Source organism: Nylanderia fulva, unplaced genomic scaffold (genome assembly GCF_048542155.1).
Source record: "Nylanderia fulva isolate GAGA-0341 unplaced genomic scaffold, ASM4854215v1 Scaffold47, whole genome shotgun sequence".
In the NCBI taxonomy this organism is placed as follows: Eukaryota; Metazoa; Arthropoda; class Insecta; order Hymenoptera; family Formicidae; genus Nylanderia; species Nylanderia fulva.
This window is the reverse complement of record NW_028190554.1, coordinates 1,547,031-1,574,314: the sequence shown is the minus strand read 5'-3', so window position 1 is coordinate 1,574,314 and position 27,284 is coordinate 1,547,031. Positions and strand designations below refer to the sequence as shown.

At 30.1% G+C, this 27,284-nt stretch overlaps 1 protein-coding gene and 1 long non-coding RNA gene across 2 annotated transcripts; one reads left to right on the top strand and one right to left on the bottom strand.

Moving 5' to 3' along the window:
- Positions 1 to 7,116: 7,116 nt before the first annotated feature.
- LOC146721474 (uncharacterized) lies at positions 7,117 to 11,215 on the bottom strand. Its single transcript, XR_014925649.1, has 3 exons — positions 11,000 to 11,215; positions 10,108 to 10,189; positions 7,117 to 7,169 (listed from the first exon to the last, which is right to left on the bottom strand). It is a non-coding gene; the product is annotated as an uncharacterized LOC146721474 (long non-coding RNA).
- LOC114930328 (uncharacterized) lies at positions 10,328 to 13,893 on the top strand. Its single transcript, XM_085486695.1, has 5 exons — positions 10,328 to 11,209; positions 11,603 to 11,635; positions 11,711 to 11,801; positions 12,566 to 12,634; positions 13,694 to 13,893. Exons 2-5 carry the CDS (start codon positions 11,603 to 11,605, stop codon positions 13,843 to 13,845), a joined length of 345 nt encoding a protein of 114 aa, XP_085342821.1. The 5' UTR covers positions 10,328 to 11,209; the 3' UTR covers positions 13,846 to 13,893.
- Positions 13,894 to 27,284: the final 13,391 nt, after the last annotated feature.

Genomic DNA, 27,284 nt, shown 5'->3' with positions numbered 1-27,284 from the left:
TAATTATTATAAATAAATTATTAGAGAGAAATATTGGAAAATATTGAATAACATAATTAGAATACGTTGTATATAAATATTTATATAAATGGTCTTGTTTTAAAATTGTATTATTATTTAAATGCTTAGAATGTATATATTTTGTTATTATGTATTTATTTATATATTTATATTTTTTTTATATTGAAAAGATTCATTTTTCTTTTTCCTTTTTTTAAATTAATAAATTTTATTAAATATTTGTTTGCCAATTAAACAAAAATGTAATCGTACACCAGCAATTACTTTTCAAAATATTATTTTTCTTGTGTGTGAATAGTTTTATATAATATCTGGATTGCAAATATATATTGTTAATAATAATTGTTTTGTTGCATATCTATTATGCATATAATTTGGAAATAATATAATTTAATAATTAAAGATTGCAAACAGAATAATATATTCACATATTTATATTTATTATATTATATCTGCACATATTCATATTGATGAGATAATTATTTATTATATAAAATCATGTGCGTGATAATTAAATATTTTCTATGCAATCAAATTAATAAGGAATATAGTGATTTAACATGATTATATTCTAAATCTGTTGGTGAAAACGTTACGTGTAACAAATATATACAATTTAAGTTATTAAAATTTTATTTTTGTAAAATATCATTTACTTTGTAGAATACTTGAAAATATTACAATTCTATTTCTTAATAATAAATTAATTAAATTTAATAAAGGAAATAAAACATTTTATCGTGTTCTGATATTGGACTTATTAACCATAGCGTGTAATTAAATATTATAGGTCTACGCTTATTGTGATAAAGCTCTTTGATTGTTAATTGACTGAAATATAACCTAAGAGCTTTGGACATTCACATTCCACAGTAATCAAAGAGTTAGGATTATCAATTTTCTTGAAGGTAACGTATTGATAGTTTGTTCATTACTTGTCATAATGCAAATACAATTTGACTTTATCACTTTATAATTATTAAAAATCGTTTTAGAGTGAATCTTATGTAACAAGCTTTTTTTGGTTTTCTTCGGAATTTTTTATAAAGAACTCATAAATGTTTTGTATATGTATAAAAAATTTTATTTTAAAAAAGGTAAAAAAAGTTGTTAAGTCCGCGTCAAAAACTATATCTGCAAAATCTTACAGAATCTTAAAACATATCTGAAAAATAATGTATTTAAAATATATAATAACATTAAAAACTTGCAATAACAAAAATATAAACATTAAAGACTTGCGACAAAAAAAAATTAATTTAAAAACTTAGCATTGCTAATGTCATTATTGCATATTACTTCAATTAAAATTTCAATTGTATAGTTTAATACAACAATTACAATTGTTAAATTGTTGTTTAGCTTAGCAGTGCTAAGTTTTTAAATTAAATTGTTCTACTTTTTTCGCAAGTTTTTAATGTTTTTTTATTTTTTCTTGTCGCAAGTTTGTAATGTTTATATCTTTTTTGTCCCAAGTTTTAATGTCAGTATGTATTTTAAATTCATTATTTTAATAAGAAATTAAAACAACTATTTTGTGCAACTTTTTTAAATTAAAATATTTTAATAAGGTTTTATTTATGCTTAGCGCAATTTTTAGATATGTTTTAAGATTCTGTAAGATTTTGGAGATATAGTTTTTGACGCGGACTTAACAACTTTATTTACCTTTTTTAAAATAAAATTTTTTATACATATACAAAACATTTATGAGTTCTTTATAAAAAATTCCGAAGAAAACCAAAAAAAGCTTGTTACATAAGATTCACTCTAAAACGATTTTTAATAATTATAAAGTGATAAAGTCAAATTGTATTTGCATTATGACAAGTAATGAACAAACTATCAATACGTTACCTTCAAGAAAATTGATAATCCTAACTCTTTGATTACTGTGGAATGTGAATGTCCAAAGCTCTTAGGTTATATTTCAGTCAATTAACAATCAAAGAGCTTTATCACAATAAGCGTAGACCTATAATATTTAATTACACGCTATGGTTAATAAGTCCAATATCAGAACACGATAAAATGTTTTATTTCCTTTATTAAATTTAATTAATTTATTATTAAGAAATAGAATTGTAATATTTTCAAGTATTCTACAAAGTAAATGATATTTTACAAAAATAAAATTTTAATAACTTAAATTGTATATATTTGTTACACGTAACGTTTTCACCAACAGATTTAGAATATAATCATGTTAAATCACTATATTCCTTATTAATTTGATTGCATAGAAAATATTTAATTATCACGCACATGATTTTATATAATAAACAATTATCTCATCAATATGAATATGTGCAGATATAATATAATAAATATAAATATGTGAATATATTATTCTGTTTGCAATCTTTAATTATTAAATTATATTATTTCCAAATTATATGCATAATAGATATGCATCAAAACAATTATTATTAACAATATATATTTGCAATCCAGATATTATATAAAACTATTCACACACAAGAAAAATAATATTTTGAAAAGTAATTGCTGGTGTACGATTACATTTTTGTTTAATTGGCAAACAAATATTTAATAAAATTTATTAATTTAAAAAAAGGAAAAAGAAAAATGAATCTTTTCAATATAAAAAAATATAAATATATAAATAAATACATAATAACAAAATATATACATTCTAAGCATTTAAATAATAATACAATTTTAAAACAAGACCATTTATATAAATATTTATATACAACGTATTCTAATTATGTTATTCAATATTTTCCAATATTTCTCTCTAATAATTTATTTATAATAAATAAACACAATTTGAATGTAATATGTAAAAACATTGTGAAACGGTTACCTAATTGAATGCAGAAATGTTCTCCAGAAGGAAACTGTATGGTTACACTTCGTTGTATTACCAAACTTCCTGCAATATTTACATTTGATTAATAATTTTGAATTATAATATATATTGTATATATGTACAACACATTTTATTATAACATATTATACATTTATTATTTTAGAACAAATGAAAAAAAATTCGAGAAATATATATTAACATTAAATATAATTAAATTAAATATAATAAAATGTATAATGAATTGAAAATGTTCTGAATAAAAATATGGTTTAAAAAACGTAAATTATTTATTATTTATATTGTAACTATTACGTACAATAACTTTGCTAGAACCAAGGAAAAGATATATATTATTTAAATTCAGTCATATTAATATCATCAATCAAACATCTTCGATTAAAATTTAAATTGTATTAATCGTTACACATTGTTAATTAATCGAAATAAAGAAATTATATCGATTTTTTTAAGTCAATCATTAATGGAAGAGATTCGCATTAAATTTGCTATATTTAATCGTCAATTAAATATTTTTTAATTGTTTCTGCTCAAATCAATTGTCAATTGAATTGTCTTCGATTGAATCTGTTTGTTTCAATCGTCAATTAAAGTACTTCTAATTAAAATTAACTCATATTAATCGTTAATTAAAAAACTTTTACTTAAATTAGCTTGTATTAATTGTTAATCGATCGTTGTCCGATTAATTTCGTTTATATCAATTGTCAATTAAATAATCTTTAATTGACTTCGATCATATTAATTGTTAATTAAACGATCTTCGATTAATCTAGCTTATATCAATCGTCATTGTAACGAAATCTAATTAATCTTTCTAAAATTAATCGTCAATTAAAAAAATTTTAATTAAATCTGTTCATATCATTTGTTCAATTATAAAAAATTTAATTGATATTTTGCCATCTCTGATACCCAGTAAACACGAAGGGATCATTTACGAAACAATTACATAATAATCTATATATGTATATGTTATAAATCGGCGAAACAAAACAATGACGTATCATTTATGTCAATAACGTAATGAATTTGTTATGCAATTTTGGTGTTACTTTGTTATGTAACATTTATGTATTTTGGTTAATATAAATGTGTATACTCTAAAAGTTTCGTAAATACTACGTAATTTTAATGACATAATTGTAACGTTATGTTAAATATGTAACATTAATATTATTTTGTTGATATCTATGTATACATTCTGTAAGAACCTTATTATAACTATTATATAATTATAATAACGAAATTGCGATGTCACATTAAATAAAAAAAATATCGCAATTTTGTTATTATACTGTATGTAATGATTATAACAAAGTTTTTACAGAATGTATACATTGATGTCAACAAAATAATGTTACGTATTTAACATAACGTTACAATTATGTCATTAAAATTACGTAGTATTTACGAAACTTTTAGAGTATATACATTTACATTAACCAAAATACATAAACGTTACGTATTTAACCTAACGTTACAATTATGTCATTAAAATTACGTAGTATTTACGAAACTATTAGAGTATACACATTTACATTAACCAAAATACATAAATACATATATAATAAAGTAACGCCAAAATTACATAACAATTTTATGTAACAATTATAGATTTATTACGTTATTGACATAAACGATACGTCACAGTTATGCAATAATTGCTAGCTTCTTCTTTAACCGTTACGCGGTGTACGATTCTCTATCTATCTCGCATTCAAATTTCAGTCAGGAAAGTTTAAAGTTAATGAAATTGACGGTAACATCTGTGTTAATATAGAATTAAATTTTCACATGTTGAGATCATGTCAAAAAGAATAATGAGATTATCATAATGATAAGTATCAATTAATTATGCTGGATTACAAATATATTGTTAATAATAATAACTTTGTTGCATATCTATTATGCATATAATTTGGAAATAATATAACTTAATAATTAAAAATTGCAAACAGAATAATATATTCACATATTTATATTTATACAGAATTTATACAGAATAATATATTCACATATTTATATTTATATTATATTATATCTGCACATATTCATATTGATGAGATAATTGTTTATTATATAAAATCATGTACGTGATAATTAAATTTTTTCTATGCAATCAAATTAATAAGGAATATAATGATTTAACATGATTATATTCTAAATCTGTTGGTGAAAACGTTACGTGTAACAAATATATACAATTAAAGTTATTAAAATTTTATTATTTTTGTAAAATATCATTTACTTTGTAGAATACTTGAAAATATTACAATTCTATTTCTTAATAAAAAATTAATTAAATTTAATAAAGGAAATTAAACATTTTATCGTGTTCTGATATTGGACTTATTAACCATAGCGTGTAATTAAATATTATAGGTCTACGCTTATTGTGATAAGGCTCTTTGATTGTTAATTGACTGAAATATAACCTAAGAGCTTTGGACATTCACATTCCACAGTAATCAAAGAGTTAGGATTATCAATTTTCTTGAAGGTAACGTATTGATAGTTTGTTCATTACTTATCATAATGCAAATACAATTTGACTTTATCACTTTATAATTATTAAAAATCGTTTTAGAGTGAATCTTATGTAACAAGCTTTTTTTGAAAATAAATTAATACAATTGTCGCTCGTATATTGAAAACAAAGTGATAAATATAAGGCCAACTTATCGAGCTGAATATTCGAGATGTTCAGTCAACTACCATTTATTACATGTATAAATTATAAAACTACAGTCATTATATTAAAACTAACGCAAATTACAATCATTCTATAAACGTTTCGACCGCACGCGGTCTTCTTCAGTATAATTATTGAAATATAAATTCTTACAATTCACATAAATTTCGATATTATGTGAATTGTAAGAATTTATATTTCAATAATTATACTGAAGAAGACCGCGTGCGGTCGAAACGTTTATAGAATGATTGTAATTTGCGTTAGTTTTAATATAATGACTGTAGTTTTATAATTTATACATGTAATAAATGGTAGTTGACTGAACATCTCGAATATTCAGCTCGATAAGTTGGCCTTATATTTATCACTAAGCTTTTTTTGGTTTTCTTTGGAATTTTTTATAAAGAACTCATAAATGTTTTGTATATGTATAAAAAATTTCATTTTAAAAAAGGTAAAAAAAGTTGTTAAGTCCGCGTCAAAAACTATATCTTCAAAATCTTACAGAATCTTAAAACATATCTAAAAATTGCGCTAAGCAAAAATAAAACCTTATTAAAATATTTTAATTTAAAAAAGTTGCACAAAATAGTTGTTTTAATTTCTTATAAAAATAATGAATTTAAAATACATACTGACATTAAAACTTGGGACAAAAAAGATATAAACATTACAAACTTGCGACAAGAAGAAATAAAAAGTATTCTACAAAGTAAATGATATTTTACAAAAATAAAATTTTAATAACTTAAATTGTATATATTTGTTACACGTAACGTTTTCACCAACAGATTTAGAATATAATCATGTTAAATCATTATATTCCTTATTAATTTGATTACATAGAAAATATATTTAATTATCACGCACATGATTTTATATAATAAACAATTATCTCATCAATATGAATATGTGCAGATATAATATAATAAATATAAATATGTGAAGATATTATTCTGTTTGCAATTTTTAATTATTAAATTATATTATTTCCAAATTATATGCATAATAGATATGCAACAAAACTATTATTATTAACAATATATATTTGCAATCCAGATATTATATGAAACTATTCACACACAAGAAAAATAATATTTTGAAAAGTAATTGCTGGTGTACGATTACATTTTTGTTTAATTGGCAAACAAATATTTAATAAAATTTATTAATATAAAAAAAGGAAAAAGAAAAATGAATCTTTTCAATATAAAAAAAATATAAATATATAAATAAATACATAATAACAAAATATATACATTCTAAGCATTTAAATAATAATACAATTTTAAAACAAGACCAATTATATAAATATTTATATACAACGTATTCTAATTATGTTATTCAATATTTTTCAATATTTCTCTCTAATAATTTATTTATAATAAATAAATACAATTTGAATGTAATATGTAAAAACATTGTGAAATGGTTATATATATATATATATATATATATATATATATATATATAATATATATATATTTATTTATAATAAATAAATATTATTTAAATATAATATATAAAAGAGTGTGAAATAGTTACCTGGTTGAACGCAGAAATGCTCTCCAGAACGAAAGTATATTAACACACTTCCTGCAATATTTAAATTAGATTAATAATTTTGTATTATATATGTGTATACACACACATACACACACACACACACATATATATATATACACATGTACAAGAAGATGACACAAAAATATTATCCAGAAGGACAGTTAATATGTATATGTAAGATTTGCATATAAATAAATATAGTTATTTAAATAAGCAAGCATTTTTGGTCATCATATAAATGTTAATAATATGATTAATTTAAATTCAAGTACTTTTATTATGTGATTTTATATGATAATTAGCTAGTAAAGATTCTTATATATGTCTGAGCCAATCATATCAAATTAAATATTAAGTATAAGCAGAAAAGATTGTTATAAACATATTGTGGCGCGTTAAAATACATTTATATGGTTAATAACGTTTATTTCCTTTTTTTTGAAGGACGATTATGCGGATTATAATTAGAAAATATAGTTGGATACATTGCACAATCAATTTAATAGCTATCAGAACTTTTAGTAACATCAACATTGCGCTGTCGAAGCAGACCATAAAATAAATTAGATTATTTTTGTCAACTTATAGATTTTCAAGCTTTAATAACAAATATCATATTTTAAATTATTAATGTGATTAAACCTAGACTGGTGATACTAAAAATTATTATTACAATTAATTATGTTTAAAAATATTGGCAATTATGTATGAAAAATGTGTCATATTTCATGATTTTTGAATGAACGTGGATCATGTGCTGATTTTTTAATGTGAGTATTATGAAGAATATATACATATGTATACATATATATATATATATATACATATATTACATGAGGTGAGGCACAGATGTGATTTATTTATAATAAATAAACGTTATTTGAATGTAATGTATAAAAAGATTGTGAAATAGTTACATGTTTGAACACATAAACGCTATCCAGCTATCCAGAAGGAAAGTGTATTACCACACACACACACACACACACACACACACACACACACACACACACACACACACACGTATACATTCTTCTTTATAATGCTCAGAATAAAAAATCAGCACATGATCCACATTCTCTCAAAAACCATGAAATATGACACATTTTTCATACATAATTTCCAATATTTTTAAACATAATTAATTGTAACAATAATTTTTGGTATCACCAGTCTAGGTTTCATCACAGTAATAATTTAAAATATGATATTTAGTATTAAGGCAGAAAATCTATAACTTGGCAAAAATAATCTTATTTATTTTATGATCTCCTTCGACAGTGCACTGCTGATTTCACTAAAACATCTGATAGCTATTACATTGACTTTGCAACCATATTTTCTAATTGTATTCCGATTAACTTCTTCACAATTATTTTTATTAATCAGTGTAATTTCTGTAACATGTAATGTTACGAAAATTGTATGTTACTTTGCACTTATTATTATATTAATTTTATAAATATAATTAACTTTTTTATAATTTTTATTATTATTAGCACAAAATACATATTTATAAATATATAATTTTAATATTGATTGATATAATATAAAAAACACTGATGTATACCTTAATTATATATTAAATAATGCAGAACATTACACAAAACATTTTAAAACTATTATAATTATATATAATGAATATTTCAGATTTTTATACGATAATGAATAAAATAGACAAAAATATAAAATAATATCAATTGTGTGTATGTGTGTGTAAAATGAAGACGAGTAATAAGTCATAATGAGTCAATGATCGATATTTATCAATTTGTTGCATATTGAATATCATCCAACTATCCTCTTGAAAAAATAATAGTTTTGATTTTCTGCTTGAATTTGCGCATACCATGGAATATAAAAAAATCGTAAAAATCGGGATATGTTTCTGTAATATAAGTAATAGGTAAGCAATCAATCTCTAATTCATTAATATTTTCTATGGACCATCGGAAAAATGTTTCGTACAGCGGATGACTATAATCTCGTATTATTTTTATGAGAGGACAATGCTTTTTCAAATCCCAATTATGCAAGTAACGTAGATCATCATCTGTTTGTGATTCTGCAATTTCCCTCATAAAATTAATAAAACTTGGGCGATGTAATTGGCTAAATTCACAAAAAATTTAAAATATGTAGAAAAACATTACAAATACGTAAAAATTGTTTGTGTAATATTTATGTTATAAAACATTTTAATAAATACTAAGAAACAAAATATAAAATTGCATTTTTCTTTATAAATTTATATATCTATTTATATATCTTATATTTATATTATGATAATAAAGAATATAACATAATTTTAAATGCAATTAAATAATATATTATTTAATTTTTCATTAAAGCACTAAAACAAATTATATTTGAACAAAGTATTGGGAGAGTTATAAAATGATTTTGAACAATAACAAAACAAATTAAAAGAAAATAAAGACAAAACAAAAAATCAGAAAAATAAGTAGGTAGATCTACGAGAGAAGAATAATGAAAAATGGAGAATGTAATGGAAAAGAGATGTTAGATATTTAATAACCTGTTAAAAAAGATTAGAAAACAAATAAAAAATAGCAAAAGATGCAATTAAAAGAAAAGAAATTATAAGAATTATGGACAATATACATATATATAAATAAGGGAAATAATAAAAATTATTTTCAAAAAATAACAAATTATGAAACAAAAATAAACAAAACAACAATAAATCTGCATATGAAAGAGAGACAACGATAAATCAACAACTTCTTTCTACAAAAGCGGTTTTCATAGTAAAAATAATGAAATTAAAAATAAATTTAGTAGAAAAACGAGAAAAATAGCGGAATTGTAAAACTAAAAAACACCATTATGAAATAATGTCAGAAGAAGCAAGAAAATTAAGGGACATTTTATAAAACTTCTATTATTATACATTATTTAAGTTATGTAATTTTATTTTTTTTATATTATATTCTATATTACTCACTTGCTGTTTGTATATAAACGAACGATTTTCCAAAATATTTGTTCGGTTAAGGCGTGTTGCATCATGCGCAGTATAAAGGGTGCTACGATTTAAATCAAAATTATATATATTAGATGTATTTTAAATATATAAATATATATATTTATTATAATAGTTGCTTGTAAACATTGATTTTATTGATTTTATAAAGAAATATTATATATATATATATATGTATACAGGGTAATAATTCGAAAACAAATAAAAAATAGCAAAAGATGCAATTAAAAAAAAAGAAATTATAAGAATTATAGACGATATACACATATAGAAATAAGGGGAATAATAAAAAGAATAAAAATATCGCGTAAAAGTGAAATATAATTATTAAAACAATAAGTTGTAAGAATAAGATAATCACAAAGAGAATATTTAACAGGGTATTTTACATCTTTAACACATTATTTTGCATGAACGTAAGTATCTCATAAAATATTAATTTTTCGTCGATCTTGTTTCAAAAATTTTGTATATAAAATATTGAGAAAAATCAAAATTTTTGAAAAAAACTATATAGTTTATAAATTTATATATTAATATAGTTAGAAGCAAAATCGTCTCCCAATTATCTCAAGAATCTTCCATTAACAGGTTTACTACTAATTCTGTGATATCCTGCATATATATTCTGCATATGTACAATATAAATTTAAATATTAATTAAAGAATATAGATATACGTATCAACACACGGACATAAGCGCGCGTGAGAGTGTGTGTGTGTGTGTGTGTGTGTGTGTCTGTACTATTATAAAATTAATATTTAATTATAATCCAAATATGTAAAGAATTAATTATCTTATAACTTTACACATTAACTTCATCAACATATTCACAAATTATAAAATTATTACCTGATTAAAGCAGCGATTATTTCGTCGCACCGAAAATTGTCGAAAACATCGATGATATGAACACGCGGCCAAGAACAACACGTGTGAAACGCGTGGCATCGAGCATATCATTCTAAATACAAGCCGCACGATTACGCACCCCTGTCGCGCAGCCTGCGGTCTAATCAGTTTGTGGCCGTGAGAAGACTGACATCTCAGCAACTAACTTCGGTAAGTCATATACATATAAAATTCTGTAAACTATCGTTCTAACATCATCATCGTCTTTAATGAAATGTAGAATCACTTAATTAGTAGTCAGCAATTAAGTTCGTTTATTATTAATAATTTATTTCGCGAGAACGACTAGCATTAAGCGACGGAACATTGTCATTTTTATAAACTTTTCGGGATCTTTTCGTGAATTTTTGAGATATTCGCATCTTATTTATTGGTTCCGTGATTATAATTATGATTTTACATATAGTTTTGCAATAGATATATTTCGGACGTGCTTTAATGTTACTCTTGTCGTTCGCGCATAAAAACTTGTTTACGCGCATCGACTCGTTATATCAGGTGTTCGAAATATCCAGATCTTATTTCATTTTATTATAATTCCAGATGTACTCAAACACCGAAATGGCAGAGAGAGATGTAAGTATTTTATTTTTCATTATAAAATACTATTATTTTTTATTATAAAAAACTAATACTCTTTATACATTTCAGATACCGATGAATGAAGCCGACCACGTCGCCGCCGAGCCCGTCGCCGCCGGCCCCGTCGCCGCCGGCCCCGTCGCCGCCGACTATCGTAGAGGTTAGTTATATTTTAATTTAATTAAATTGATATAAGCTAGATTAATCGAAGATCGTTTAATTAACAATTAATATGATCGAAATCAATTAAAGATTATTTAATTGACAATTGATATAAACGAAATTAATCGGAGAACGATCGATTAACAATTAATACAAGCTAATTTAATTAAAAGTTTTTTAATTAACGATTAATATGAGTTAATTTTAATTAGAAGTTTTTTAATTGACGATTGAAAAAAACAGATTCAATCGAAGACAATTCAGTTGACAATTGATTTGAGCAGAAACAATTAAAAAATATTTAATTGACGATTAAATATAGCAAATTTAATGCGAATCTCTTCCATTAATGATTGACTTAAGAAAATCGATATAATTTCTCTATTTCCATTAATTAACAATGTGTAACGATTAATACAATTTAAATTTTAATAGAAGATGTTTGATTGATGATATTAATATGACTGAATTTAAATAATATATATCTTTTCCTTGGTTCTAGCAAAGTTATTGTACGTAATAGTTACAATATAAATAATAAATAATTTACGTTTTTTAAACCATATTTTTATTCAGAACATTTTCAATTCATTATACATTTTATTATATTTAATTTAATTATATTTAATGTTAATATATACTTCTCGAATTTTTTTTCATTTGTTCTAAAATAATAAATGTATAATATGTTATAATAAAATGTGTTGTACATATATACAATATATATTATAATTCAAAATTATTAATCAATAAATATTGCAGGAAGTTTGGTAATACAACGAAGTGTAACCATACAGTTTCCTTCTGGAGAACATTTCTGCAATCAACTAGGTAACCATTTCACAATGTTTTTACATATTACATTCAAATTGTGTTTATTTATTATAAATAAATTATTAAAGAGAAATATTGAAAAATATTGAATAACATAATTAGAATACGTTGTATATAAATATTTATATAAATGGTCTTGTTTTAAAATTGTATTATTATACGTAGTATTTACGAAACTTTTAGAGTATACACATTTACATTAACCATAATACATAAATACATATATAATAAAGTAACGCCAAAATTACATAACAATTTTATATAACAATTATAGATTACGTTATTGACATAAACGATACGTCACAGTTATGCAATAATTGCTAATTTCTTCTTTAACCGTTACGCGGTGTACGATTCTCTATCTATCTCGCATTCAAATTTCAGTCAGGAAAGTTTAAAGTTGATGAAATTGACGGTAACATTTGTGTTAATATAGAATTATATTTTCTCATGTTGAGATCATGGCACAAAGAATAATGAGAGTAGCAGAAGGAGAAGGAGCAAGGAAGGAGGAAAGGGAAGAAACAGGGAAAGGAGAGAGGGAGGAAAAAAGAAAGAGGACAGGGACGAGCGCAGGAACGAAGGGGGCAGAGGGAGCGAACGCAGGGAGGGGGGAAGCAAGAGAGAAGGGAAAGGGGGAGGAAAGGGAAGAAACAGGGAAAGGAGAGAGGGAGGAAAAAAGAAAGAGGAGAGAGAGGGAGAGAGAGAAAGAAGGAAGAAGGAAGAAAGAGGGCGGAAAGAGGAGAAGAAGGAGGAAGAGAGAAGAGAGGAAAAGGGAGGAAGAAGGAAGACGCGAGGGCGCGAGAGAGAAAGAGGGGAGGAGGGGAAGAAAGAAGGAAGGAGGAAGGAAAGAAAGGAGGGAGAAGAAAGGGAGAAGAGGGAGGAAAGAGAGGCGAAGGAAGAAAATAGGGATAGAGTGGAGAGAAAGATGAACCTGAGAGTAGGAGTACATGGTAGTAGAACATATTATACATTTATTATTTTATACCATACCTAGATATACCTAAATATACCATATTATCTAATTACTAAAAATAATTTCTTTTTTAATTACAGTTTACAGAGGAAGACGCGCCGGAGTTCGCGTCCAAGAGGAGCGCTTTATGCGCTTCCTCATGAAACTGTTCTCGCCGAATTATTATTGGGGCAACAGGCCGAGGAGGGGCGGACGAGAAGGCGGACGAGGACGGGGACGGCGAAACGCCTAATAGCATATACATACATTATATATACATAAATAAATATACATATATATACATTCTTCATTTTATTTAAATAAAAACCCTATCAAGAGACACGGTAGTGTAACGCGACCAGGTAAGGGCATAGCCGAGACACCGTATATCTTAACGCGAGTCGGACATTTGAGTCTTTATAATATTTTGAATCCTCAATAACGGCAAAAGCAATCGAGTTTATACTAGATTTAATCGATACACGTATTCACACGTATACAACACATGCGCACACATATATCACACGTACACAACACATGCAAGATGCATGTAGTGGTAATTTTGTCCATCTCGCACGTTTTACAACAGACGGCGTTAGTAGTGCTCCGCGATATTGGCAGCGTGCGGGGTTATGTAAAAAAAATAATAAATATTGACGTGCGGGGTATAAAATAAATATTGATACGTTATCATTTTAAACTATTTCTTTTATAAAAATAATTACTTTCTTGCTACACTACCATCCTACTATTCCTTTTTTTATAAGTACCTGCATAATTATTGATGTAAAATAAGGAAGCGATCTTTACCAATAATAATTATTTATATACTTATGAAAGATGTAGTACAATGGTAGCGTTGCAGAAAATTATTATGAAAAAATAGTATAAATAAAATGATAACGTAACATAATAAAAGTATTTAATAAATATCAAGAAGTTGCAAATATCATTATATAAATATATATTTATAAAAGAATATGTTTATGATATACTAAACATGTGATATGCAATACTGCATATATGTAATTATATATAATATAAAAAATATATCACATAATATACGAATACATCAGAATATTTAAAGTCTTCAAAGTGATGATAGTTCACATGATGTCAGATTTACCAAATGTTGACTTTGAACGAGATGTATATCAATTTATTGTAAGTAATGCAAAAAAACTTGAAGAGTTTATTTTTGACCAGCAGTTTTTCTCATTGAAATATTAATTCTTATATTTAGAGTAAAGCAAAAAAACTTGAAGAGTTTATTTTTGACCAGCAGTTTTTCTCATTGAAATATTAATTCTTATATTTAGAAATGTATGTAGAAGTTATAATATGCTCTATTACACATTTAAGGAGGCATATATAAATTATCAATTTTGATATTTTGACATGTTATGTAACAAGAGAAACATGATTATTCTGCATTAATAATATCAGAGGAGGCCACTTTTATATTCTACTTAATTTGTAGTTTCTTATTACTACTAAAATAAATGTACTTTTAATAAGAGTAAATAAAAAAAGCGATTTATAAATCATTGTCCGAAAAAAGATGTATAAGCTATGTCAAAGCTGATCTAAAATTTTTATGAAATCAGCTATAAATATTTTAGAAAGAAAATTAAATAATATAAAATTATGTTACTCAAAGAAATGTTTTGTGTGTACACACCGATAAAGTTAAAAAAAAAAGTAAAATTATTTGATACAGCAAAAATTGGAAAATTTATCTGCTCTAAAATGCAAGATGCCAAGTCAAAAATTAAAATTTAAAAACTTATGCAAATTTAAAATTAATATAAAATAAAAAGAAATAATAAAATTTTAGTTAAAAAAACTGGGCGCGCTGCTAAATAATATTCTAATGATATTAAAATTAAATTGTTACTTTTAAACTCATTGCAATTAAAAGGGGGGAGAAAGAATGAAAGAGGGTTAGAGAGGACGAAAGAAAGTGAAAGAGGACGAAAGAGGGTGAGAGGGAATGAAAGAGGGTGAAAGACGACGAAACAGAGTGAAAGAGGATGAGAGGGAATGAAAAAGGGTGAGAGAGGACGAAAGAGGGTGAAAGAGGACGAAAGAGGGCGAAAGAGGGTGAAAGAGGACGAAAAAGGGTGAAAGAGGACGAAAGAGGGTGAGAAAGGACGTACGAGGGTGAAAGAGGTGAGAGAGAGTGAGAGAGGACGAAAGAGGGTGAAAGAGAATAAAAGAGGGTGAGAGGACGAAGGAGAGTGAAAGAGGACGAAAGAGGGTGAAAGAAAATGAAATAGGGTGAAAAAAAATGAAAGAGAGTGAGAGAAGACAAAGGAGAGTGAAAGAGGACGAAAGAGGGTGAAAGAGGTCGAAAAAGGGTGAGAGAGGACGAAAGAGGGTGAAAGAGGACGAAAGAGGGTGAAAGAGGGCGAAAGAGGGTGAGAGGGAATGAAAGAGGGTTAGACAGAATGAAAGAGGGTGAGACAGAATGAAAGAGGGTGAGAGAGGACGAAGGAGAGTGAAAGAGGACGAAAGAGGGTGAAAGAGAATGAAATAGGGTGAAAAAAAATGAAAGAGAGTGAGAGAAGACAAAGGAGAGTGAAAGAGGACGAAAAAGGGTGTGAAAGAGGTCGAAAAAGGGTGAGAGAGGACGAAAGAGGGTGAAAGAGGACGAAAGAGGACGAAAGAGGGTGAAAGAGGGCGAAATAGGGTGAAAGAGGACGAAAGAGGGTGAGAGAGGACGAAAGAGGGTGAAAGAGGGTGAGAGGACGAAAGAGGACGAAAGAGGGTGAAAGAGGGCGAAAGAGGGTGAAAGAGGACGAAAGAGAGTGAAAGAGGATGAAAGAGTGAGAGAGAATGAAAGAGGGTGAGAGAGGACGAAAGAGGGTGAAAGAGGCGAAAGATGGTGAAAAAAGACGAAAGAGGGTGAAAGAGGACGAAAGAGGGTGAGAGAGGACGAAAGAGGGTGAAAGAGGACGAAAGAGGGTGAGAGGACGAAAGAGGGTGAAAGAGGGCGAAAGAGAGTGAAAGAGTGAGAGAGAATGAAAGAGGGTGAGAGAGGACGAAAGAGGGTGAAAGAGGCGACAGATGGTGAAAAAGGACGAAAGAGGACGAAAGAGGACGAAAGAGGGTGAAAGAGGCGAAAGATGGTGAAAGAGGACGAAAGAGGGTGAAAGAGGGTGAAAGAGGACAACAGAGGGTGAGAGAGAACAAAAAGACTGAAAAAATAGGACGAAAGAGGGTGAGTTAGGGCGAAAGAGGGGTGGGAGTGGGGGTGGGGGTGGGGGCGGGATGTGGGAGGGAAAGGGGTGGGTGGAAGTTGAGGGAGGTGTGAGTGAAAGGTGAGAAGAGATTTATATATATATATAATCCTGATGACGTCAGCGGACGCGGACAGAGAAGAAGAAGAAGAAGAAGAAGAAGAAGAAGAAGAAGAAGAAGACGACGTTTCTTAATTTTTCATGAAAAACGTCACTTTTTGACCGCTTGTATCTCCGGAACGGCTTGACCGATTTTATTTTTTCTTGGCTCAAATTACTCGTGGCGATGCCGCCTTTCAGGTTATGTTACGTGCAATTCAAAATTTTTTATATTTTAGTAGTTCTACACCCCCAAAAAATGGACTTTGATGGTGCAGGATAAGGAGACTTGTAGTGTCTTTTAAGGTCTTTTAGGGTTTGAACATGGCCGGAGACACTACCGCGTCTCCTGATATATGTAAGATGTCTTTATTGATCCCCTATGAGGTTATAATATCATTTACATTATTCTTCTCTTATTTCTACTTACATTCTACTTATTTCTACGCTCGCTTTCCTACTATTCGCCGCTGTGACCTCTCTCTCGCTCTTTTCTTTTTTTCTCATGCTTCCCTCCATTCCTATCTGCCCTGTCTGAACCAATTACACTCTCTTCTCCTCACTCTTCTCTCTCTTTTCTCTCTTTTCGCTTTTTTTGCCATTTTGCTACTTTCCCTTATCTTACTTTTCTTATCTTAAATTATCCTATTCTTAATTATTCTTAATCTTATTTTTACATTTGAACTTATATCTACTTTTATAACTACTCTTATCGCTACTTTTGTCTTATTTCCTATTTTCCTATTTTGGACTTCCGCTTCCGTTGTACAATTATTGTCCTTTTTTTCTTCTCTTTCTCTCTTTTCCTTTCACACACTCACTCTCTCTCCCTTTCACACACCTCCTTTTCCTCCCTTACTTTCTCTCTCCTCCTTCTCTTCTCTTCTTTTTCTTACTACTTTTAGTTCTCTCAACTATTTCTCTCCTTCTTCTTTCCCTAATATTCTTCTTTTCGCTTTCCTGCCAACTCTCTTCCTTCTCTTCTCCTCCGCCCCTGCATCTCTCCCATACATGCTCCTATGTTTTCTCCTTCCCTTCACATAACCTACATCTTCTCTTCTCTTCTCTTCTCCTTCCCAGTACCCACCCCTCCCTCATTTCATTTCCCAGTCTAAATCTTATAATCAATCTCCACCTCTTTTCTATCCATCCTTTTTTCAAATATTTCGGTGTCCTCTCTCCTCTTATTTCCTTATAATATTTGTTATATTTTAATTCCTCTATTTTTTCCTTCTCTCCTCTCTGTTTTCTCGTTTCTCCCTCTTTTAATTCTTCGTATGGTATCCTTCCCTTTTCTCTCACTATTACTCCTCTCTCTTCTAGAAACTCTTTCCTTTCCCTTTCTCATTTCCCAATTATTTTCCCTCTTTCCCATCTCTCTCTTATCTCTTCCCAACATTTCCCTTGCTACCTCTCCTCCTTTCCCTTCTTCCAATCTTTTCTCGAAATTTCATACTCTCTTTCCTGCTCTCCCTCTCATCATTCTTCTTCCCAATTCCTCCCTTACCATGTATCCTGGTGTTCTCCTATCTAAACCCATTATCCATTTCATATATCTTTCATGTACTCCCTCTATTCCTCTTCTTTCCTGCTTCCATCCCCAAATTTCCATATCCCATTACCGTCCAAACTAATGTATCATACAACCACATCCTTCTTTCCCAATCTTTCCCCCATATTTTCTTGCCTATTCCCCATACTTCTCTCATTACTAGTGCTGCTTTTTTCCCTCTTTCTCTCACCTATTCCTTCTGTCCTCCATTTCTCTGAATTATATATCCTAAGTATTTGATTTTTTTAACCTCTTCTAATCTCTTACCTTTCCATCTCCAGTCTATTTTTTTATCTTTTCCCCTCCCTTTCTGAACCTCATTACCTTCGTCTTCTCTTCATTCAAACTTAGTCCTTTCTTCTCCAGATATCCTTCCAGTCTACTCAACATTGCTCTCATAACCTGTTCCTCCTCCGCCAGTACCACTATGTCATCCGCATACGTCAAGGAATATATTTTCTCCTCTCCTACCTTTATTCCTCCCCAGCTCCCTCTTCTCATCTCCTTTTCTAAGAGGAACAGGAGGAAAAAGAACTAAAATGGGAAGAAGTGTGAAAAATAATAAAGATGATGAAAAATCTGCTAATAGAATGTTGAACAGCATTGGGCTCAGCGGACATCCTTGTCTCACTCCTTTTGCTGTCCAAAACTCCGTTCTTATTCTTTCCTTTACCCTCACTTTGTTCTTTGTTTCCTTCATCATCTCCTTCATTCTTTCCACCAGTCCTTCCCTTACTCCTCTCTCTCTCATTGCCTTTATTATCTTCTTCCTTTCCACTGAGTCAAACGCTGCCCTGAGATCTATAAATACTGTAGTCAGTTTCCCCCCTTTCTTCCCTAACTGTCTGTTTATCAGGTAATTTAGCGCATATATCTGATTCATAGTCCCCATGCCTTTTCTGAATCCCGCTTGACTTTTCGAGAGTATCCCTTTCTCTTCTATCTTCTTCCTTATTTTCTCCCCCAAACCGTTGTATATATCTTATACAATAAGAGCATTAGTGCCATCCCTCTATAATCCTCCATTTTTTCCTCCTTTCTCTTCTTTTTAATCGATATAATTATCCCCTCCTTCCAATCCTCAGGCCATCCTTTTTCCCTCCATATCTTATTATAAACCCTCTATGCCCACCTACTCAGGTCTTCTCCTCCATATTTCCATATCTCGTTTGGTATCTTGTTCTTCTCCATTGCTTTTCCATCTTTCATCATCTTTATTATTTTTCACACTTCTTCCCATTTTAGTTCTTTTTCCTCCTGTTCCCCTCCTCTCTCTTTTTTTCCTCTACACTTCCATTAAATATGCACCACCCCTTTTCTTCCAGGAATCCTATTAGTTTCCTTCCCTCTCTGTTTATCTTCTTGTCCTTGGATCTTCTTCCTCCTCCTCTTCCTCTACTACTTCTTCTTCCTTTTAGCCTCCTTCTTCGCCTGTTCGTGCATTGAAATCTCCTCCTATTATCGTTTTAACTCCTATCTCTCCTTTTTCCATCTATTCCTTTATTCCTTCTAACTTCTTGTCCAAGTCCCCATTCACATATATTCCTATTATTCTCCATTTCTCCTTTTCCACCTTCTCAACTTACATGTTATTTTTCTTTCCTCCTCCTCTTCATACATCTCTATAATTTCTATATCCTTTTTCACCCCCAGTAAAATTCCACCTATTGTCCTTCCCTTTTTATTCTTTTTTCCCGCCTTCTGTATTTTCCATGTGTATCCGCTCGGTAACCTATCCTTTAATTCTTCCCATCTCTTAGTTTCTATCCATGTTTCCATTAGAATTAGCACATCCCATTTTTCTTTTTAACCTTTCGCAAAAATCTTTATCTTTATTTCGTATACCTGCTACATTCCAAAACGTTATACTCCATGTGTCCCCTTCCCTCCTACTCTCCCTTCTTTCTACTTCTATTCCTGCCTCTCTTATGCCCTTTCCTGTACTTTCCCCTATTCTTTCCATATTCTTCCTTCCCCATCTATCAGACTCTCTTTCTCCTCATCCCATCTCCACCATTTTCCCTCTATTGCCATTTTCCCATATTTTACCCACACCCTTTTCTCTTTCTCTCCCTGCTATTCCTTCCATATTCCATTTCATTTTTCTCTCTTTCCATGTTAAATCGTCTTCTAACCTAACTTCGTACTCCATTATCTTCCTCCTCTTTTTCATTACTTTGTAACAGCCGTTTTTCGCGAGTGTCGGACAGCGCAGTCGGGATCAGGGCTCGAGAAAGGGTCAACAGAACTCCACAGTTTTTGATATTAAAAATAAAATAAATTTATTACAAAAATTATATACGAGATATAATGCAAAGTAATATAAGCGGCCCGCGGATAATCAGAATGCGGACAATTACATAAAAGATATAATACAAACGAAACATACGATATAATAATACAAAGTAATATAAGCGGCACGCGGGTAATCAGAACGCGGATAATTATAACAAATCACGAAAGATATAATACAAGAAACATATGCGATACAATGCAAAATAATATAAGCGATATAATATAATGAAAACGGAGTATACGCGATATAATACAACATAATATAAGCGGCACGTGTATAATATATATAAGATATATAATAAAACGGAGTATACAAGATAGAATACAAAATAATATAAGCGACACACGGGTAAATTGACGGGTAGGCGCATTTTTTCCGACGGCCGGAATCTATTTTTGACAGGTGTCAAGGCGGATAGGTATTTCGGCGCAGGTGAGGCTTGGAACAAATGGCCGCGGGGCCACTTTCGGGGGTAACGGAGCTTTGTGAATATAAGAAGTTTCGGGGGGCGGAACGCGTACGGGGCGCGTTTCACGCGACGGTGAATCCCCACGATCTCGCGGCGAGAGCGGGTGGGCGGCGCGTACGAGAGAGCACGCGCGAGAAAGTTTTATCTCAAATTGCGTGCAGGACACGTGCCACCGTAATCCTGCGGGCAGGGGGATGCACCGACCTGCTGCAACTCAGCAGCACAAGGGACATCAGCTTTCCCCGAGAAGTCGGTGCAACGTGGATCGGAAGGCAGAGAGGAAGAGGGAGAGAGAGATAGTCGGCCCCGAAGGAGACCGAGTATGTTCGACCTCAGATTTTCTTATATTTCGTTCCGCTGATCAGGATCGGTCGGAGTCAGGAATTGGAATCCTCTTGATCGGTTTTCCGACTCTATTTATACCTCGACTTTGCGGCAGATTATTTGGCGACTCGAAATTAATTTATTATAATGTGGGAGATGTAACGGGATTTTTGCCGCCGGCGTTATTCGGTTGTCTCCGTCAATCGTCGGGCGACTTCGGCTGTTCGTGTACGCGTATCTATAATACGTGCCGTATGTATATGTATACGCGTAGCTATATTGCGTGTCGATATTACGCGTATCTACAGTATGTGCCGTGCACATAGTATGTACATGTATACGCCTGTCTATACTGCGTGTCGTATACGGATACCCGGTGCCGTGTACGAATTACAAGTCGGTTCAGCGATTATTATGTGAGAGATTAGGGTGGCGCGTATGCGCCCGCTGCATTGCTCGGCCGGGCGCAGCCTTCTGACATGCAGTCAGGAACGATGGAGGGGATGCATCGTTACATCTTCCATCTTTTTTCTTACGCTTTTTAATTTTATTATCACCATTTTCTTTTCTTCTCTATTCCTCCTTCCTATAAATTTTTTTTCTTCTATGTCCTCTTTTATACTTAACTTTTTTATCATCTCTTCCATTTTCTTCTCTAGATCTTTTTCTTCTCTTTTCGTTTCTCTCACCAGTATGTTCTTCCTCCTCTCTTCTCTTTCCTTTTTCTCTATCCATTTTTCCATCTTTTTTACTCTAATCTCCCTTTCTCCTCCTTTTATTCCTCGATCCTCTTCTTTTTCTCCTTTTCCTTCTCTTTTCTTTTTCCTTTCAGTTCTTCCTCTAATTGCTTTGTTTTTCCTCTAATTCCATTCTTTCTGTTCTCCATTTTTCCTCTCTTTCATCTATCCTTCTGTCTACCAATTTCTCCATCTCCCCTTTTATTTCTCTTATATTCTTCTTCCACTCTTTCTTCATTATTACTTTCATTTCCCTGGATCCTTCTTTCATTTCTTTTCTCCACTCTTCCTTTATCTCCCTCCACCATCTCTCCTTTCTTCCCTTCTTTTCTCCTGTGTCTCCTTGCGTCTCTATCTGTGCCTTTGTTTCTTCTCTGATTATCTGTTTCTTTTTCCCTTCTCCCTCTGGTAGTTTCTCTCCCTCCCATATCCCTCTTCTGCTTTTTCCACTACCTCTCTTTTCCTTTTTAAAAACTCATCTATACTTCCCGTACTACTTCTTCTTTCCCTTTTCATTCGTTCTTTTCTTATCTTCCATCCTATTTTCTTTTCCTCTGCCATCCTATCTGTCCTCCCTCCTTTTCCTTTCTAGTTTCCTTTTTATATATTACTCCTACTTACTTACTTTCCCTTGTCTGTTTCCCCTCTGTCTATTCTATACTCCGTGCCTTTTTTTTCGTTTTCACTGTTGCTGCCTTTCTATCTAACTTTTGTCCTTGGTTGTTTGTTGCCTGTCACCACAGTATACTAATAACTAGTAGCGTCACTTGGTGGAAATAGCGTCGGAGAAATGCTACAGCGCATGCGTTGCATTACTATCGACAATATGGCGTAAGTGGCTGCAATAACGTGGTTATGTTTATGTTTATAATTTTTATATTTTAAAGTGTAAGACGCGTGCACGGCGCGTGTGAGCGAGCGCGTGCGCGGAGAACGCAAGGAGAGTGTAGGGGGGAGAGAAAGGAAGTAAGAAAAGAAAAGATGGCATAGTGTGCGTGTATAAAAAGAAATTGGAGTAGTACTGTAATCATAAAATATCGCAATAATCAAAAATAAATACTGTGTTGAATATATCCAGTGTTGACTGTAATGATCTAATCAACCTTAAAAAACATATATTCAAATCAAAATTATTAACAAGGCACCAAATTTTACTTGGTCACGGCCAAGACTTAAAATTGGAATAATTTCTAAGAGATTTAATTTTATACATCTCCTCTTCCCCCCTAAGGAAATAAATGCGAGAGAAAAATATAGATTCAAAAGTCGCTGAATCAGGAATCGAACCCGAGACCTTTTGCTTTTTGCCGGACGACTGCTCTTCTAACTGAGCTATTCAGATCCATTCGATACTTAAGCCAGCGTATATAAATTAAGAGTTTAACAAGAAGCCTTACAGAGCCTTGTTAAACTCTTAATTTATATACGCTGGCTTAAAGGCGTTTGTTTACTAACATTATTATATATTTAGCAGAGAAAAGTATAGAATCGAATGGATCTGAATAGCTCAGTTAGAAGAGCAGTCGCTCGGCAAGCAAAACGTCTCGGGTTCGATTCCCGATTCAGCGACTTTCGAATCTATATTTTTCTCTCGCATTTATTTCCTTAGGGGGGAAAAGAGGATGCATGAAATTAAATCTCTTGTAGAGATTATTCCAATTTTAAATCTTGGCCGTGACCAAGTATAATTTGGTGCCTTGTGCACAGATATTTAATTCTAACAAAAAAATTTTAGTTTCGTTGGAATAACGCACTGTCATCCGCGATTTGGCTCTTATTGCCTGTCTTACACTTTAAATTTATATTTATATTACAGAGCCTTGTTAAACTCTTAATTTATAATTTTTAGTTTTGCAGTTTTCAAAATGCAACGTGTAATTGTTGATGGTTTTATGTGTGCAATGATTATCATATTAAATTGTAAATTATAGTCTGCATGTGTAAACAATTTTACATATTTCTTTATTATCAATTGTATATATTATAAAATTTTTTATTTATTTTTGATAAACTGAACAAAATTTGAATCAAGTCAAGAATTAGTCGAGAATTTATATCATAATTTGATATATTATACATATTTCAATTGTCAATAAAAATCAAAATAAATATTAATTTGCTTATAAATAAAATAAAAATGATAAATGTTACTTATGTTTATTATTATTATAAAAACAAATAATATTCTATAATACATAATATAATACAATATACACTTACACATACACACATATATATTTATACACATAAATTATATAATACAATATATATTTTATATTACGAGTAATTTATGAGTCGCCAGTGAAATAAAAATAAAAATATAAAATGTGTTAATAGACCGACCACAACTGGCAATGTTATTCTTTAGTTATTTATTCAAAATTCAGACAACGTTTCGACCTTAGTTCAGGTCCTTATCAAGTCTACAATTATACATATGATTTTTATTTAATTAATTTATATACATTGGTTTACGCTATTTATCATTTTTTAAAAATGTGCTTTTTATTAATAATTTATCAACATTTATAATTATTACTTTTTGATTGTAGACTTGATAAGGACCTGAACTAAGGTCGAAACGTTGTCTGAATTTTGAATAAATAACTAAAGAATAACATTGCCAGTTGTGGTCGGTTTATTAACACATTTTATATTTTTATATTTTATATTATTATTCAATAATTTTATTGTTCATTCATTTTTGTATAATTACTTGCGTTACTTAATTATTACATGTGCAAATTTGCAATATTTCAGAAAATATCAATGCATCAGAATCATTGCAGTCACTCTCTCTTGAATAACATGAAAATATTTTTTATAGTTGTTTTCAGCTTTTTCATCATTTAAATATTAGCGCGCTATTACTATTAAGATTATGGCGACATATTACGTGATCGCGGACACTAACATCAAAGGGACTGACACGGAGTGCCGCTACTGGTTATACTGTGACCACGGCCTATCCACTTTTTCGCGTTTACGAATACTCTCTCTTCCGCGTCGACAGTCCTTGCAAATAATTAATTGTCTTAGCGTAATTTTGTTGTCGCGAGTCCAAAGAAAGGATCTATCTGAACGGTGAGCTCATAAGATTATTAATCTATTGTAATATTGTTTAGCTAATGATGTTAGAAGAATGTGTTCTAGACGTTATATCAAAGATAGCGCTATTTCAGGACATTCGATAAAACATTTATGCTACTGTTTTATCTAGTTGTCTTTTTTTGTTCCTTTCTTGCCATGTTTTTTGTGTCTTCTGTAAATCGTTGTTCTGAATACATTAATATAGTTTTATTTACATTTGTATATTCTCACTATATTGAACGTATATAGTATTTTACTATTTGTGTGGTTATATTAAAACTGCTCAACAGATTATGAGACTTAAAGTGCTTGTATAATTGACACACATATGTTCTAAGGTTATAATGAGATATTTTGCAGAAATATAATTGCAAGATTGAGAGTTATTAAATGAAACCGGTTCACTAATAACGTTTCTGAAGAACTATGGCTAACAAAAATTTTATTAGAGAAATTCGAGTCACAAAGCTTTCAAAGGCAACGTATAGTTCCTGGAAGATTGAAATTCGAGACGCTCTCGAAAGTCATCGAATTTGGGGAGTCGCTGGCGATATTACTGTCAAGCCGGAAGAAGCAGATTTTTCCTTATTATTTACGATAACATCGTTGTAAAGTGAAAGAGTAATTACTCTTGTGTTATCGTAAATAATGAAGATATACAATAGAAGACTGGAAAGTAAAAGACAGCAAAGCTCGCTCAATTATTCGGTCAACTTTAGATGATACGACGTTTGATCAGGTATGTGATTGTGAATCATCGGCAGATATCATAAAAAGAATTAAGATTGTTTATGAACCAAAAACATTAAACGTCTTATTAGAACTATTACGAGAGTTCTTTATTTATTCATGGAAGCCGGATAGTACTGTTGGTACATTTGTAGCGGGACTTAAAGTTATTACTCGTAGAATTGAAGCTTTAGAATCAGAAGATTTCGGTAGAAATTTTAATGAAAAACTTCTAATGGCAAAAATTTTAGGATGTTTACCTAAAGATTTTGATAAGTTTGTCACGAGTTGGTCACTGTTATTAGAAAATGTTTCGCTGAAATCTTTCTTGGAAAAGCTCTCAAATGCGGAAAGAAGTATTACGGAACGAGCGATTACGGAACAAACAGATGATTCAGCGCATGAAGCTTTTAAGGCAAAATCGAAGTCAATGAATAATCAAACAAATAATCAAAAGAAAACATTTAACAAGAAGTTTCAAGGTAAGTGTCACAAATGTGATAAAATAGGACACATGCAGCGAGACTGTTGGTCAAAATCGGAAAAATTGGAAAAACCTGAAACTTCTGAAGAAAAGAAAACGTCAAAAGATCAGAAGAATGAAAGTAATTTGTCGGCATCATTTGTTTTTAAAATAAATGCAAATGATTGTATTATTGCAGATTCCGGAGCCAGCGTTCATTTGACAAGAAATATAGAATGGTTTTCATCATTGCGCAAGTTTACTTTACCAATAGTTTTGAGTGTTGCAAACGGCAAAACGTTATGGGCAACTCACGTTGATAATATTAAAATTGAGAAATCAGTTAATAGCAAGCGATGGGAAAAACGAATATGAGAAAATGTATACTATTCAAAGGATATGAGTAGTGAATCGTTGTTTTCGACAACGTTTATAGAAACAACAAAAGTTATGACTTTTATCATGAAAATGGGATCATGCGTTTAATGATTGGACAAAAAACTGTGTTAGGTGCAAAAAGGATTGGTAATCAGTATGTTCCTTTCATGCAAATCAAACCACCATCGATCTCTGCAAAGGTAGCTTAATCGATTGAATTATGGCACCAACGTCTTGGTCACGTAAGTGATAAAGTAATACGAGCAATGTCGAAAAATAATTTTACAGAAGGACTTGAAGTAATTTTTACAGA